The sequence below is a fragment of the Anastrepha obliqua genome, chromosome 2 (assembly GCF_027943255.1).
Source record: "Anastrepha obliqua isolate idAnaObli1 chromosome 2, idAnaObli1_1.0, whole genome shotgun sequence".
NCBI lineage: Eukaryota > Metazoa > Arthropoda > Insecta > Diptera > Tephritidae > Anastrepha > Anastrepha obliqua.
In genome coordinates this window covers 97,856,160-97,870,736 of record NC_072893.1, presented here as the reverse complement: position 1 = coordinate 97,870,736, position 14,577 = coordinate 97,856,160, and the positions used below count along the sequence as shown (strand labels likewise).

At 36.4% G+C, this 14,577-nt stretch overlaps 2 protein-coding genes across 8 annotated transcripts in view; one reads left to right on the top strand and one right to left on the bottom strand.

Moving 5' to 3' along the window:
- The window catches only part of LOC129237212 (cAMP-specific 3',5'-cyclic phosphodiesterase), a 197,292-nt gene that overhangs the window by 88,485 nt on the left and 94,230 nt on the right, over positions 1-14,577 (bottom strand). The gene's annotated exons all lie outside the window — the stretch shown is intronic.
- LOC129237213 (katanin p60 ATPase-containing subunit A-like 2) lies at positions 10,412-12,279 on the top strand. Its single transcript, XM_054871749.1, has 2 exons — positions 10,412-11,944; positions 12,059-12,279. The coding sequence occupies exon 1, from the start codon at positions 10,520-10,522 to the stop codon at positions 11,942-11,944; it is 1,425 nt and encodes a 474-aa protein (XP_054727724.1). The 5' UTR covers positions 10,412-10,519; the 3' UTR covers positions 12,059-12,279.

Here is a 14,577-nt window from a genome sequence, read left to right as displayed (position 1 = left end):
TAACATTTAGATCTCCCATAACGACTGAAATCTTCTCTGTGTTTTCCTTGAAAAATTCCTTAACCTCAATTTCTTCGTGCCAAGCTGCTCCTCTTATATACAGTGGTATAAATGTGATTATGTCATCCTTTACGTGGAATCTTATCACATCTATTCCATCGTATGCCCTTTTTTTGCAACTCTTTTTTGACTCCATACACGCAACCTCCAGACGCTCTTCCAAATTTGCTGCTACGACTTGCTGGTTTCCAGTAAGTGTCAAAATCTGGGAAATATTTGTTTGCTTGATTTATTTTCTCTTCGGTTAGGTGGGTCTCTATAAGTTCAAAAACGTCATGCTTTTAAACATAGTCGAAAAACGTAGGGAAGATATATTTGTTTTCAAGGCCATTGACATTAAAGGAAATAATATTAATTTTAATTTGTGCACATTTTAAATTATTTTCAATTCTAATACTTTTAAGGTTATTTTTGTTAATCATTTTGCTGTGACAGACGTTTTCTAATTTTTTTAAATAATTTTACTTAACAATATATTATAATCTGTTTTAACGTTCTGAAGTCTGTTTTCATATAGAAGTTGCATTGTAATATTTGCATCTTCCATGCCACATACCAGCTTCTTCTAATTATACCACCTAATAATACTAAGAATAATAAGAAAATAACAAGAAAAGTCCAACCCTTTCACAAATTATATCTTGAAGATATTGAATGTAATAAAATCAGAGACCACTATCTAATAACTGTTATTTGATTTTTTTGTGACCGGAAAAGTTGCCAAGTACTTCGCCCACCAATTTGAATCTTTTCTTAGTCAACTAAAGTCGCAAAGCACCAAATTTTCTTTTAAAAGGGACCTATGTAGCCGAAGCCACATGGGCAATATGAGCCAATTTTCGTTAAAATAGAAAAGTACATATTTTTAGAATCGAATATCAATAGTTCGTCTCCTACGTTCAACCTCCCAACCCTTATCCTCGACATCTTGTGAGGATGAACCCTCTCCAAGTTCCCTAATTGATCGCTTGATAGCGTAGATGCACCCAAATAGAAAATTTACTTTCCTTTGAAAATAAGAGCAAAAACCGTCAATATCACTTTTCATAGAAGTCGGTCGGGTAGTAATATCACTTGTGGTATCCACTTCGGAGAGAGGCACAGATTGTAAAAAAATTATAGAATCAGATAGCGATTGTGGAATAACCAATTGAAATTCATACAGGTTGAAATATTCGCGAATAACTCATTTCAACGCACCAAATGAAAGCCTCGTAAGAAAATTAGCTCTAGATAAATTCAACGATAAAAGTATTTTTCTAATAACAGCTTTTACGGCAACTTGTACGTATACCCTTGTCAACAAAAGTGTCATATACTTGTTGCTGCCTTGATTTTTTAAAGTGATATGTTTTTGTAAGAATTAAAGTTTCCAAAAAACTATTTTGAAGAACTTATGTAGGTTAAACTTATGAAGATAAATGAAAACTAGCAAGACAACGCTCACCCTTACTTTTCTTATGGGGTAGAAAATGCTGCACTTTTGCTCGGTTTGAATGCTGGATTATGAGAAAAGAACAGGCAGCTATATGAGTATGCTGAGAAAAGAACAAGACAGAGAAGAGAAATAAAACGCTTTCAATTGTATTTGTCTGACTATATAATTAGTATATCTGTGACGCCAAATCTTATAGACTCTTTGGTATTATGGGGCTACTATATATTCGAAATTTTGGCGGATAAACTTTATCTTTATACTCATATGCTACTAAACACAGGACCCATTTCGTGGTCTAAGTGGCATCGTTGTCTCTATGTGCGATGCGGCTGCCAAACCTAACCTATGCTACTAAATCAACACTAGTTAATGTAGAAAAAAATTAGGCATGTCTGTAAAAAATATGTTTGTATATCCCTAGTATCAGTGGTAAAGTCAATGGGGACCTAGTTGACTTTTGATCGATTATTACTCCTATTTCGGATAAATTTAGGCACTCAAGAGAGAAGTGTTGCGCGTTTTCTAAGACTAGGGAATTGTGGACATTTTGTGAAAATTTTAATGAGTTTAGCTCACTGTTAGTGGTAAGATCCGCTGGGACCCATTACGATTATTCGTCTTTTGCAAGTACCTGTATGAAATATTACTTGAACTTAAAAAAAAAATATCTCACGTAATAATACACTGAAGCATGCATTTTTTTGGAAAAACTCAAATAAAAAATTTGAAAAGTTTAATTGAACTCCTAATTTTAATAAAACCGAAGGAGATACGTCATTTGAAAGGTAGGAAAACAAAATATAAATTTGAAGCTAGCAGGCTGCTACAAAAAATATTTACTTTAATTAGCAGAGGATATATTTTGTTTAGCTTCAATTTTTATTTAGAGTTAATTCGATCTATTATTATAAATTTATGCAACTTATGAAGTGCGGAGTATTGCTAAATATTAAAGTTCTGTTTAAATTTTTTTTTGCATTGTGTATTAAATATTCGGTTTTACTGCTGTTTGTAAACATTATTCAATGCTGGAAAATTAATTCGTGATTACTTCTGCCTTGAAATATATATTAACTATTATTATTTAGATGCTATGAAGAATGCATTTATTTCATATTAATGCACAACTCCTTTTTCTGAATTTTTGAATCAGATTACTTTATTTGTATAAGTTTGGCGGCGTGTGTCTAAAAGAGGATGCAAGGACATCTATTTCCGCCATTTCCGCCATTTTCGCCTTATTTAGTATTCTGCTAGCATAATCTCATCAGGTATTTATATTATATTGTGATAAACTTTGAGTTCCCACCCTATATTATTTAGCACGCAATATTTTGAAAGTAAAGTTCCGAAAATTTGGCAAATTTTTTATAAATTTTTAGTAATTTTGGTCGCATTGCTGTTTTTTTGTTTTCTTGAGGTTGAAATATATGGCCGATGGGCAATCATCTTGCCGTAATAAGTTCGTATCTAATTGATCTAGAAGTGAGATCTCTTCTGTACTTGACATATTTTTGAAGCAGTAAAAGAGTTTTTATGGTTTTAATGCTCAAATATTGCCCGTTTCGTTATCACTTTTTCTAAACGAATTTTCGTGCATTTTTATTTGTTTTGCCTCCAATGAAGTGTGCTAGGAATTGCTGGGCTTGCGAATGGAATATGTTAAACTCGGTCCAAGAAGAAGTATTAAAAAACTTTAAACAAGTTCGTTTTTGATAATAAAAATCATTCAAGATTTTTCAATTAAATTATTTATTTTTGTGGTTGAGTACATTTAATTTTAGTTTGCTTCGTAATAGCCCAAAACGCGCAAAAATGTCATAACTGTTGGCCATATTGGTTAAACTTAAGCCATAGCCATCGCCATCGCCATTGTCCAATTAATTAGCCACGTAGTTCCCAAAGCGCAAAATTGGCTAATTAGGCGGCTATTTGCGCACTTTGTACAAATATGCTCAACACTGTTAAAGGGTTCAAGTTAGCGGCTCTTTGCCTGATTTCGTTCGCTGCGAGAGCGGCAAAATCATATTGGGCGTGGGCCAATACTTATGCAAATGTAAATGTATAGCGCACAACTTGGTAGAAACTATTGATTAGGTATGTTTGTTTTCGCAATTATAATCTATGTATGTATGTGCACATATATGTATCTACGTAATATGTGCATATTATATACTATGCGTTTATACAAAAGCAATGCAGTGCCAAGAATATTATTTTATACTACACATTTTTCTAGAACAACAACAAATGCACTGCCTACCACTAGATTTGTACTATTTTAGACGCATTAAATCCTTTAACATTAATTGACGCTAATTAGTTTTGTGGATTTCGCATTCTCGTTTCAGAATGAATGTAATTTTAATGGCCGTGATGTTTGTTGAGGTCAATATTTTAAGCACACATTTGCTATTCATGAACATTTTCGGGATTGATGAGATGTGTTTGCTGTTAATTTCCGTTAGCTTTAGCATTCCCTTGAAGTTGTTGTTAATTTGAATAGTGGTTTTTTCATGTGCATGTACGAGTACAACATACTCGCAAGGGTATTTGTTATTTCATTTTCATCACTGTGATACATAATTAAATTTTGTCTGCAAATTAAAGCCAAAATTTAATTTATTTCATGAGTTTTGTTATGAATTATGGGCGAACAATTGTGGGTGGCGAAATGTATTAATATTGAACATATACTACATACTCTGGTATAAGTTCTAGTATTAAGTGCATATACATAACTGTAAAATAAGTGCTTAAGGCGCTCAAATTCCGAAAAATACCAGCAAGAAATGCTGTAATTAAGAAAATGCGGATTTCGATGAGATAAAAAAAAAAAATTAAGGAGGTACTGCAATGTACATGAGCAGGCAGATAAATAATATTTATTGTTTGGAGGAAAAAGAAAACCTATATTTTCTCGGTGGATGGCTGTAGTGATCTATATCTCGTAAAGCATCTATTTGACAATTTATCATAATTATTTCACGCTAAAAAAATTCTTCTGCTCTTTTTTATTCTGAGTTACAGTGTGTTAACAATGGAAATCAACAAAGAGCAAATTCGGTACATTTTACAGTTTTTCTTTGTTAAATGTGAAAATGCAAGTCTGGCCAATGAAATTGTAAGTGGTGTTTATGGTGCCGATACTATAATAGCTAATTATGTCCAACTTTGGTTCCGTCCAATCCGTTCAGAAAATGTCGATAATGTCGAGAAAATTACAGAAATAATCGAAGTTGATCGGCACGTTAGCAGCACCAGATTCCAGCATAAAAAGATACACCAAGCTACCTGGCTGTCTCCTGATCGAAAAACGCGAAACCAGATCGATCATGTTGTGATAGATGGAAGACACGCTTCTAGTGTATTAGATGTACGTACGATCCGAGGACCCAACATTGACTCGGATCATTACCTTGTTGCAGCCAAACTGCGCACACGCCTCTGTGCAGCAAAAAACGTACATCTACCTACGCAAAGAATGTTCAACATCGAAAAGCTGCACTCACAACAGACAGCCAGAAGATTCGTCACTCGACAGTCACTCATGCTCTCAGAGAGCCCAACAAACCGGCATGCACGAGCAATGGAGCAACATTTCTCGTTCCCTACGTACTGCCGCCGAAGAAGAAATTGGATTCCGGCGAAAACGAAAAAACAATAGGTACGACGAGGAATGTCAAGCTGCCGCAGAAATAAAGGATGCCGCCTATAGAGCCACGCTGCGATCGGGCGCAACGCGAGCCATGTGGGATCACTACCGAGAGGTAAAAAAAATAAGAGAGACGTATTATCCGAAAGAAGAAACGAGAGGCCGAAATACGTGTGTGCGAGGAGCTTGAGATGCTGGCTGTAAGAACAAGGACGGCGATCTGGTGACTGACGTACAGAGCAATCTTAAATTTTGAAGGGAACACTTCTTGAACCTGTTAAATAGTGATAGCTGCGCCTGTCAGAGAGAATGTGAAGATCCCGTTACCACAATCGTTGACGAAGGAATTGTCGTTCCGCTACCCGTCCATGACGAGGTGAGAATAGCAATAACACGGCTAAAGAACAACAAAGCCGCGGGCGCCGACGGACTGCCGGCTGAGCTATTCAAACATGGCGGCGAGGAGCTGGTAAAGTGCATGCATCAGCTTCTATGCAAAATATGGTCGGATGAAAGCATGTCTGCCGATTGGAATTTAAGTGTGCTCTGCCTAATCCATAAGAAGGGTGATCCTGCAATTTGTGCCAATTACCGCGGGATTAGTATTCTAAATATCGCCTATAAGGTTCTAGCTAGCGTATTGTGTGAAAGGCTGAAGCCCACCGTCAACCAACTGATTGGACCTTATCAGTGTGGCTTTAGACCTGGAAAGTCTACCATCGACCAAATATTCACGATACGCCAAATCTTGGAAAAGACCCATGAAAGGAGAATCGACACACACCATCTTTTCGTCGACTTCAAAGCTGCATTCGACAGTACGGAAAGGAGTTACTTGTATGCCGCGATGTCTGAATTTGGTAACCCCAAAGAAGTAATACGCTATGCAAGATGACGTTGCTGAATACCAGCAGCGCCGTCAGAATTGGGAAGGACCTCTCCGAGCTGTTTGATACCAAACGAGGTTTCAGACAGGGTGACTCGCTGTCGTGTGACTTCTTTAACCTGATGTTAGAGATGATCGTACGAGCCGCAGAACTTAATCGCTCAGGCACAATATTTTATAAGAGCGTACAATTGTTGGCGTATGCCGATGATATCGATATCATCGGTCTTAACAACCGCGCTGTTAGTCCTCCTTCTCCAAACTGGATAAAGAGGCAAAGGGAATGGGTCTGGTGGTGAACGAGGACAAAACGAAGTACCTCCTGCCATCAAACAAACAGTCGGTGTGCTCGCGTATCGGCACCCACGTCTTTATTGCCAGCTATGATTTCGAGGTTGTAAAAGACTTCGTATACTTAGGAACCAGCATTAGCACCTATAACAATGTCAGCCTTGAAATCCAACGTAGAATCTCTCTTGCCAACAAGTGGTACTTTGGAGTAAGTAGGCAACTGAGCAGTAAAGTCCTCTCTCGACGAACACAACTAACACTCTATAAGGCTTTCATCATGCCCGTCCTAGCGTATGGCGCAGAAGCTTGGATGATGATAACATCCGATGAAGCGACGCTTGAAGTGTTTGAGAGAAAGGTTCTGCGTAAGATTTTTGGACCTTTGCACGTTGGCAACGGCGAATATCGCAGGCGATGGAACGATGAGCTGTATGAGCTTTAGGACGACATAGGCATAGCGCAGCGAATAAAGATACAGCGGCTACGTTGGCAGATATTTTTATGAGGAGCTTTTTCCTGCCAGAAATACACTCGGAGGTTTGCCATTGCCTGCCGAGGGGCGACCGCTATTAGAAAAATGTTTTTCTTAATTTTGGTGTCTTCACCGAGATTCGAACTGACGTTCTCTCTGTGAATTCCGAATGGTAGTCGCGCACAAACCCATTCGGCTACGTTTCAGTAAAATATCAATCTCTTTATGCGTCCTTCTGTTTTATGGGCAATTAAAATGAACATTTAATGAGAAATCAGTAAAAAAAATAAAATTGTATGAAAAAAAAACTGAAAACATTCAATAAAATTGATGAGCAGCAGCTGTTCAATGCGCGCACTTAAAATGATGCCGAGTCTGCTGATTGGACCACTTAATTAGTTTTAATGTAATTTTTCTGTTTATGCATTTATTACATTTTATATTTTTCACTTTAATTCCCTATTTGCAAACTAATGCTTTTATTAAACTCAGTAATTATCGATGTGTGTGTACATTTAATGGTAAAAGCCGCAAAATGCTTTGGAAAATATTAATATAATTCACTATTTTCTATAAAAAGAAATAAATTTCTAATAGCTCTATTCTATGAATTCCAGTTCCATCTTTGTTTATTGCTATCCACAAAACATTGTGAAAAAATTAATCACATCCTTTTGGTGCCATAAAACATCAATAGCGAGTCAATAATGTAGTGTAGGCCACATTTACTGGAAGCATTGACGTACCCACAAATATATTCACGCTCATAAAAACTAGCACTCAATATGGGTGACCCAGCGAGAAAAAGGCAAGCTCAACCAAAATTATGCAGCGGATTTTGGGTTATGAATATTTCTGTATAAAATATATTAGTATGCAGACGAAAGCGGTTGACAGTTTAGAATTTCATATTAATATTCAGTTACCATAGGCAGAGCTTTACGATAAGAATTTCATGTTAATTGATTTTATTGGCAACTAATTTTTTTTTTATTATAATTATGGTAATTGTCAATCATATTAACTTTTTAATAGAATTACAGTAATCTTATTTCAAGGAAAATTCAAATTACAATTATAGTTGTCGTATTTTTATTTTATGAGCGCAAGACCGGTTTGATAATAAAGCAACAAATTAAATTAGTGCTATTAATTATTTGCCGATATTTCGACCTCAATTAGAAGTAATCTGTAGGAACTTTTGGGTGTGCTGAGTCAACGAATGAAAACTAAATATTTGGAGGCATTTAAAACAGTTTAAATCCAGTTATAGCCATCGTAACATTAAAGCCTTCGATTACAATAATTTCAGAACTGAAATTTTCTTAATTAAAATTTTTTTCCTCTAATGGTTGAAATTGTTAAAATTCGACTCTTTTGTGTAATCATATGCATCCATTACAGCTGTTCTTAAAACAAAACAAAAAAAAAAAAAAAAAACAGACTAAAATCAAAGTAATCGTTCATCGAATAAGCTTAGGTTACGATTACAGTTATGGCAAATTCGACGCTTTTAAAATTGCGATCCCTGTGAACGGTTATATTAACATAGTTAATATAGTTTTCTTAAATTCTGAGAACTTTTGCAGTCATAATCATTTGGTATCCCAGTTCTGATTATAGGGACCGATTCTCAACGAATCGTGCGTAATATTGAAAGGATGAGTGAGTTTCTGTTATGCGTTCGTGTACGTCAGAATATGATATACAGAATATTCTATTAAAAACCTACTACAAAGACGAGTTGTGAATTTCAGGACATACAACTTTCCGCAGAGACTCTCTTTCTTACTTGTCTACATTCTCGAAAAGTTAGTGCCCCAGAAATTTAAGGTGCGTTTTATCGGGTCCGCCTGCTGTTCGCATTCTCGCGACAACTCGTAAATATGTTTTGGAAATCTCAGTAAATTCATACAAATTTCATACTTTTTAAGAAGTTTTGTGGTACTTTACATTTCGATGCACAATTACTATAAATCGACCTCTTGCTTTCGATCTCAGCTTGCTCCTACAAAGCGAATGAATTATGTTCACCGGTTTGTCTTTAAGTTAATACTAAGTAGAGTCCAGAGTCGATCTTCCATATCTCATATTCAGAGCATCTTTGTTCAAGCTTCTTTAAGTACATTTATCCACCACCTCTACAAGTGGAGTAGATGGGATGCATGGCCATATGTGCCATTTTCCCTTTTGGTGCGTAAAGAAACATACTTTATCGATATTTTATTATATTTACATATGTATTGATGCAATTCATTTCATGTGGAGAAATTTTTAATTAAAATTGAATGTCACGGTGTTTCACTTTATTATTAAATATCTACCTTCGTTTGAGTTAGAATTTGAGGTTTCATTATTTTTGTTGAAACAAAGAATAAATGCAGCTAGCAGGAAGTGCTTTAAATTTCTTTTTAATTAAATCCTGGTATTTTATTATTTGTACTTACGGAAAGCAAAAACCATTTGAATGTATTAGTTTTAAGGGCAAGTTTTGTGGCAAAAAAAAAAAAACAATACCTATACGAGTATTAGGAATTTCATAGCCGTGATTGCTTTGAATGAACCCGAAATAAAGAAATTATTTAAACGTTTGAAGAAATCAGCCTTAGAAGTAGGTCTGTGCGTTAACATAGAGAAAATGAAATACATTTATGCACTTTGCAAAGAAAACAAGATATGATGCGCATATTGAAATACAAGGAAAGTACATAGAGACAGTTGACAAGGTTAAATACTTAGGCCTATACTTACATATATAAATAACATTACTACTGACATAACTGTAGCAATAACCGTGCGAGTAAACGCGACAAATAAAGCTTTCTACGCTCACTTAAAGCTATTCGAATCTCGATTACTATCAAGAGCTAAAAAGGTGAAGAGATTAAAGTCCTTCGAGGGCAGAAAGTCGATTGTATCACTGCCTTTTATGTTTTTTCTTATTCCGACGAGAACTTCGCGAAGATTTTACCTTTTCTATCTCAAGTATTCAAAATGCATTTCCTGTCCAATGCACCTATTGCTCGGCCTCTTCGTGAATTTAATTGGTTCTTTATTTGCTTTGCGTTAGATTTTAAAATTACTAAAAATAAAATTTGATAATTTTAAAAATGATGGGATGGGTTTCTTTGAATACAAAATTTGCGATGTGCATACTTAGGTGTATGAAGGCAAAATTAGATAATTTCCTAAAATGCAAATTTTTTGGAAAACAAACTCAATGTACTTACAATTATTTCTATTTATTAGGACTTAATAGAAATGGCGTTGCGCATATGGTATATATACATATGCATTACCGACGGGCGTTCATACCAAATTTCGCCCCAATTCTCGATATTCGTATTGATGTTTTTCCGAGAAATAGCTGGCGAATATTTAATTTCATTGTCGAAATGCACTCTTCGAGAGGCGACCGCTATTTGAAAATACTTTTCCTATATTTTTCTGTATTTATAGGCTCTAATGCCCGTCATGCATAATTACACTCGGCTACCAAAGCCTTTTGTTTATTCACATTACCTTGGTGATATGTATTAACTTTTTCCTAAGCTGACTCATTTTTGTTTAGCTGTTATGAGCGAATTTCCACAGTATACTCTGAGCAAACAAATAAAACTGACGAAATTTCACACAATTCGCACAAAGTAAAATAGAAAATATCCAAAAAGTTTTCCAACATTCTCAGTAAATTTAAATTTATTTGTCACTAACAAAATGTCACGAGAGGATGATATACGCAATGCTGCTGCACGACGCCGAAACTTATTATTTCTCACGGAACGTTTTCTTGCTGATTACGGTTTCCACCAGACCTCTGAGACTTTGAAAAACGAAGCGCGGCTGCCAGCCGACACATATGAACTTTGTGATAACATCGATTTGGATTCTATTTATTTGGAATATGCTAGTTATTATCATTTAAAATTTGGCAAGTATCCAAAGATTGTTCGAAAGCTCAAATCAAATGTGAATACGGAGCTCGATATGAAGCGTAAACCCAAATCGAAATGTCGTTTGACGGCAGCAACAACAAATGCAGCGCAAACCGAGATGCCACCAGCTGAATCTTTAACAATCCCCGGAGATTTAGAATTGATCGTAACGAAAGTGGAGATGGTAAAAGCAGGAGTTGAAGGCGCAGAAGCTGGTGGCACTATAATTCCCGTCGCAGCTACGAATGGTGATGGGGAGAATAATCGTAATGAAACGCTCACACGTCTGCAGGAGATCGAACATCTCACTATCGCTGATGGGTTGCTAAGCCAACAGGATTGGCAGAACTTAGCCGACCTCGTGAAGACAACAATAATGCGCGATGTGCTAAAACTCAGCTGGGCGGATATGTGCGGCAATGCGAGTGCGGTGGAGATTGTTAAGGAGGCGGTGGTAACACCACTCAAGTATCCACAGCTATTTGTAAATGGCTTGCGCCCGTGGAAATCTGTGCTATTGCATGGACCACCTGGTAGTGGCAAAACAATGCTAGCAAAAATACTCTACGCCGAAACGCGCCAACAGGTAACGTTCTTTAATGTGACAAGCAGCGTGGTGGTGTCGAAGTGGCGTGGTGAGTCGGAGAAAATAATGCGAATACTCTTCCACATGGCAGTTAAGTATTCGCCTTCAATCATATTTTTCGATGAGATCGAAGGTTTGACTTCGAGCCGGGATCGACCTAGCGATCATGAGTCCTCGAAGCGCTTTAAGAACGAACTTTTGCAATTGTTGGATGGCATGGAACAACAAATGGGTGGCGTTTTTGTACTAGCCAGTAGCAATTTGCCTTGGGATATCGATGATGCTTTCCTGAGACGATTTGAGAAAAAACTATTGGTGCAGTTACCGAATCCCGTGGAGCGTGCAATACTCATCGGCAAGCAACTACCCATTTCACTGACAGTATCAAAGGAGCAAATGGAGTTATTGGTGCGCATCTCAGAGCACTTCACAGGCGATGATATTCGCTTAGCATGCAAGGAGATATCCATGCAAATGGTTAGACGTGTAACGCGTGCGGACAAGCATACTACGAAAACAGAGCAAGAAGTACCATTGCAGCAGGCATTCGAGCAAATTAAACCATTGAGTGTGAAATTGATGAAACGTCATCAAATATGGCAGGAAGAACATAGTTCGTAGGTGAGTGGAGCTGGTGTGCTGAAAAGTTGGAAATAAATTTTCCGTATTATTTGTGGCCTCAAAGTACTCCAAAAAACCTTCTAATCCAAATTTTCGATTTATTTACTTTTTTAGCGTAATTTCAACTATAGTTTCATCAGAAGAATAACATAATAAAGCTGTGTTTCTTCAAATCTCATCTGCAAATCAATGGCAAGTTAATCGAGGTTGAACGTAATTGGGAAGTCACTGGGATCACGGCGTAAAGGAGTTTTGATTTTTATCTATGCATAAATTTCTAGTTGCAACAAATATTGCAGAGTACCATAGTAGAACGGCCACGAATAAAATATTTGGCAAATATTCTTGTCAATATGCTTAGTTTGTTTATTTGTATAACCAGATTTTGGGTGTAAGGATAATGTTTGGATACATATTGGGTAGTCGAAAAAGTCTTTTCGTATTTTGTCAATAGATGTCGTTGGAGTCATCTATCTCCAGTGCTACCAATCATATTGTGTCATATCATATGGTGTTAGAAAGGTGATATTTTAAGCTTCACTTAACCAAAAAAAAAATTAAATCCGGAGAAGTTGAAAAAAAGTTATAGCTGTTCAAAAATGAGTGAAAATAATGAAGAAATTCGCTATATTTTGAAATTTTTGTATAAAAAAGAGAAGAATGCCACGCAAGCTACCAATGAAATTTGTGAAGTTTACGGAGGCGATGCTGTATCAGTTCGTGTAGCACAGCAATAGTTCGCTCGCTTCCGTTCTGGAAATTTCGATGTGAAAGATGCACCTCGCTTCGGTCGACCTATCGTTGAAAAAGTCGATGAAATTACGGAAAATATTGACCAGGACCGTCACATAAGCTGCCATGACATCGCCAAAGCACTAAGCATTCATCATCAAACGGTTTTCAACCATTTAAAAAAGGCTGGTTAAAAAAAGAAGCTCGATGTTTGGGTACCACATGAATTGTCTGTGAAAAATTTAATGGACCGAATTAACATCTCCGATTCTTTGCTGAAACGAATGAAATCGTACCATTTCCGAAGCGAATGGTAACAGGAGACGAAAAGTGGATCAAATACGACAATAATGTGCGAAAAAGATCATGGTGCAAGGGTGATGAAACTCAACAAATGGTCGAAAAACCAGGATTGACGCCTCGAAAGGTTATGCTGTGTGTTTGGTGGGATTGGAAAGGAATCATCCACTATGAGCTGCTCCAGCCTGCTCGAACGATTGATTCTACACTTTACTGTCAACAACTGATGAGATTGAAGCAAGCAATCGAAAAAAAACGGCCAGCACTGATCAGCAGAAAGGGCGTCGTCTTCCATCAGGACAACGCTAGGCCACACACATCTTTGATGACTCGGCAAAAGCTGGGAGAGCTTGGCTGGGAAGTTTTGATGTATCCACCATATAGCCCTGACCTTGCACCATCGGACTACCATTTGTTTCGGTCAATGCAGAACTCCCTTAATGGAGTAAAGTTGGCTTCAAGAGAAGCCTGTGAAAATTACTTGTCGCAGTTTTTCGCCGAGAAACCACAAAAGTTTTACACTGATGGAATAATGTCTCTAGAAGAAAAATGGTAAAAGGTGGTAGACCAGAATGGTACATATTTGGTTTAATAAAGTTCATTATAAATATAAAAAAATGAGTTGAAGTTTGATTAGAAATACGAAAAGACTTTTTCGACTACCCAATATTAACTCTTACGTTCCTTGAAATATGGACTTTTCTTTGTGTGTTTTAAATAATTTTGTTATACTGAATTTGATATACAGCGTCATTTTGATTCATTTAAGCCACTTTTATGGGGTATCGCTGCGGAGAGTAGGAAACTAAATATTAGTTCAACAAGGCCATATGTAAAGTAATGTAAACAGCGATACTTGATAGTGTATAAAACGGATACTGAAAATTTCTTGCATGCCGGTCGTTCACAACAACAGTTTGACAATTGTGTATGGACATTTCACAAGGTCCTAATTTGGTGTTGATTTGTCATTACAATTTACTAAGCAATTATTTTATTGTTATTGTTTTTAATTGTAAGATTACTTTTTATAGTTATATTACTAGTAAATAAATAAATATTAATTTTTTATAATGCAGTTTAGAAAAATCTGCTACATAAAACAGTTTGTAAAGTTTTGAGGTCAGTAGAGGATCGACATCAAATGATGTAGATCATACACAAATTTTTTACATATATATATGGGGTGATTCTTTAAGAGCTTGTGAGCTTGAAATGATAGTACAAAAGAGAAATATTGTTGGAATGATTTTTTATTATAATCTGTTAGATAATTTCATGGAATGTATTTGTTTGCATTTGCCTGCGGCGGCTACGAGTTACATGGTCCATTCTATCAGATCAATTTTTGACAACTTTTTTAAATAAATCTCGCCATATGGTGTCAATGGTGGCTTGAGTATTGGAAATACGCTCCATATGGCAAGCTGCGGCGTCTTGTTGGAACCAAATGACATCGATGTTTGACTGAATAATTTTTGGAAACAAAAATTCAGTCAGCATGACTTGATAGCGCTCGTCATCTACTGTAACGGCAGCTCCTTCCTACTTTCGTAAGAAATAAGGACCGCCAGTGGTTTATGAGCTTCGCGAATAGATTT

What these genes read in the sequence shown, in the direction of transcription:
- LOC129237213 (XM_054871749.1), top strand. Translation starts at nt 10,520, where the DNA reads ATGTCACGAGAGGATGATATACGCAATGCTGCTGCACGACGCCGAAAC.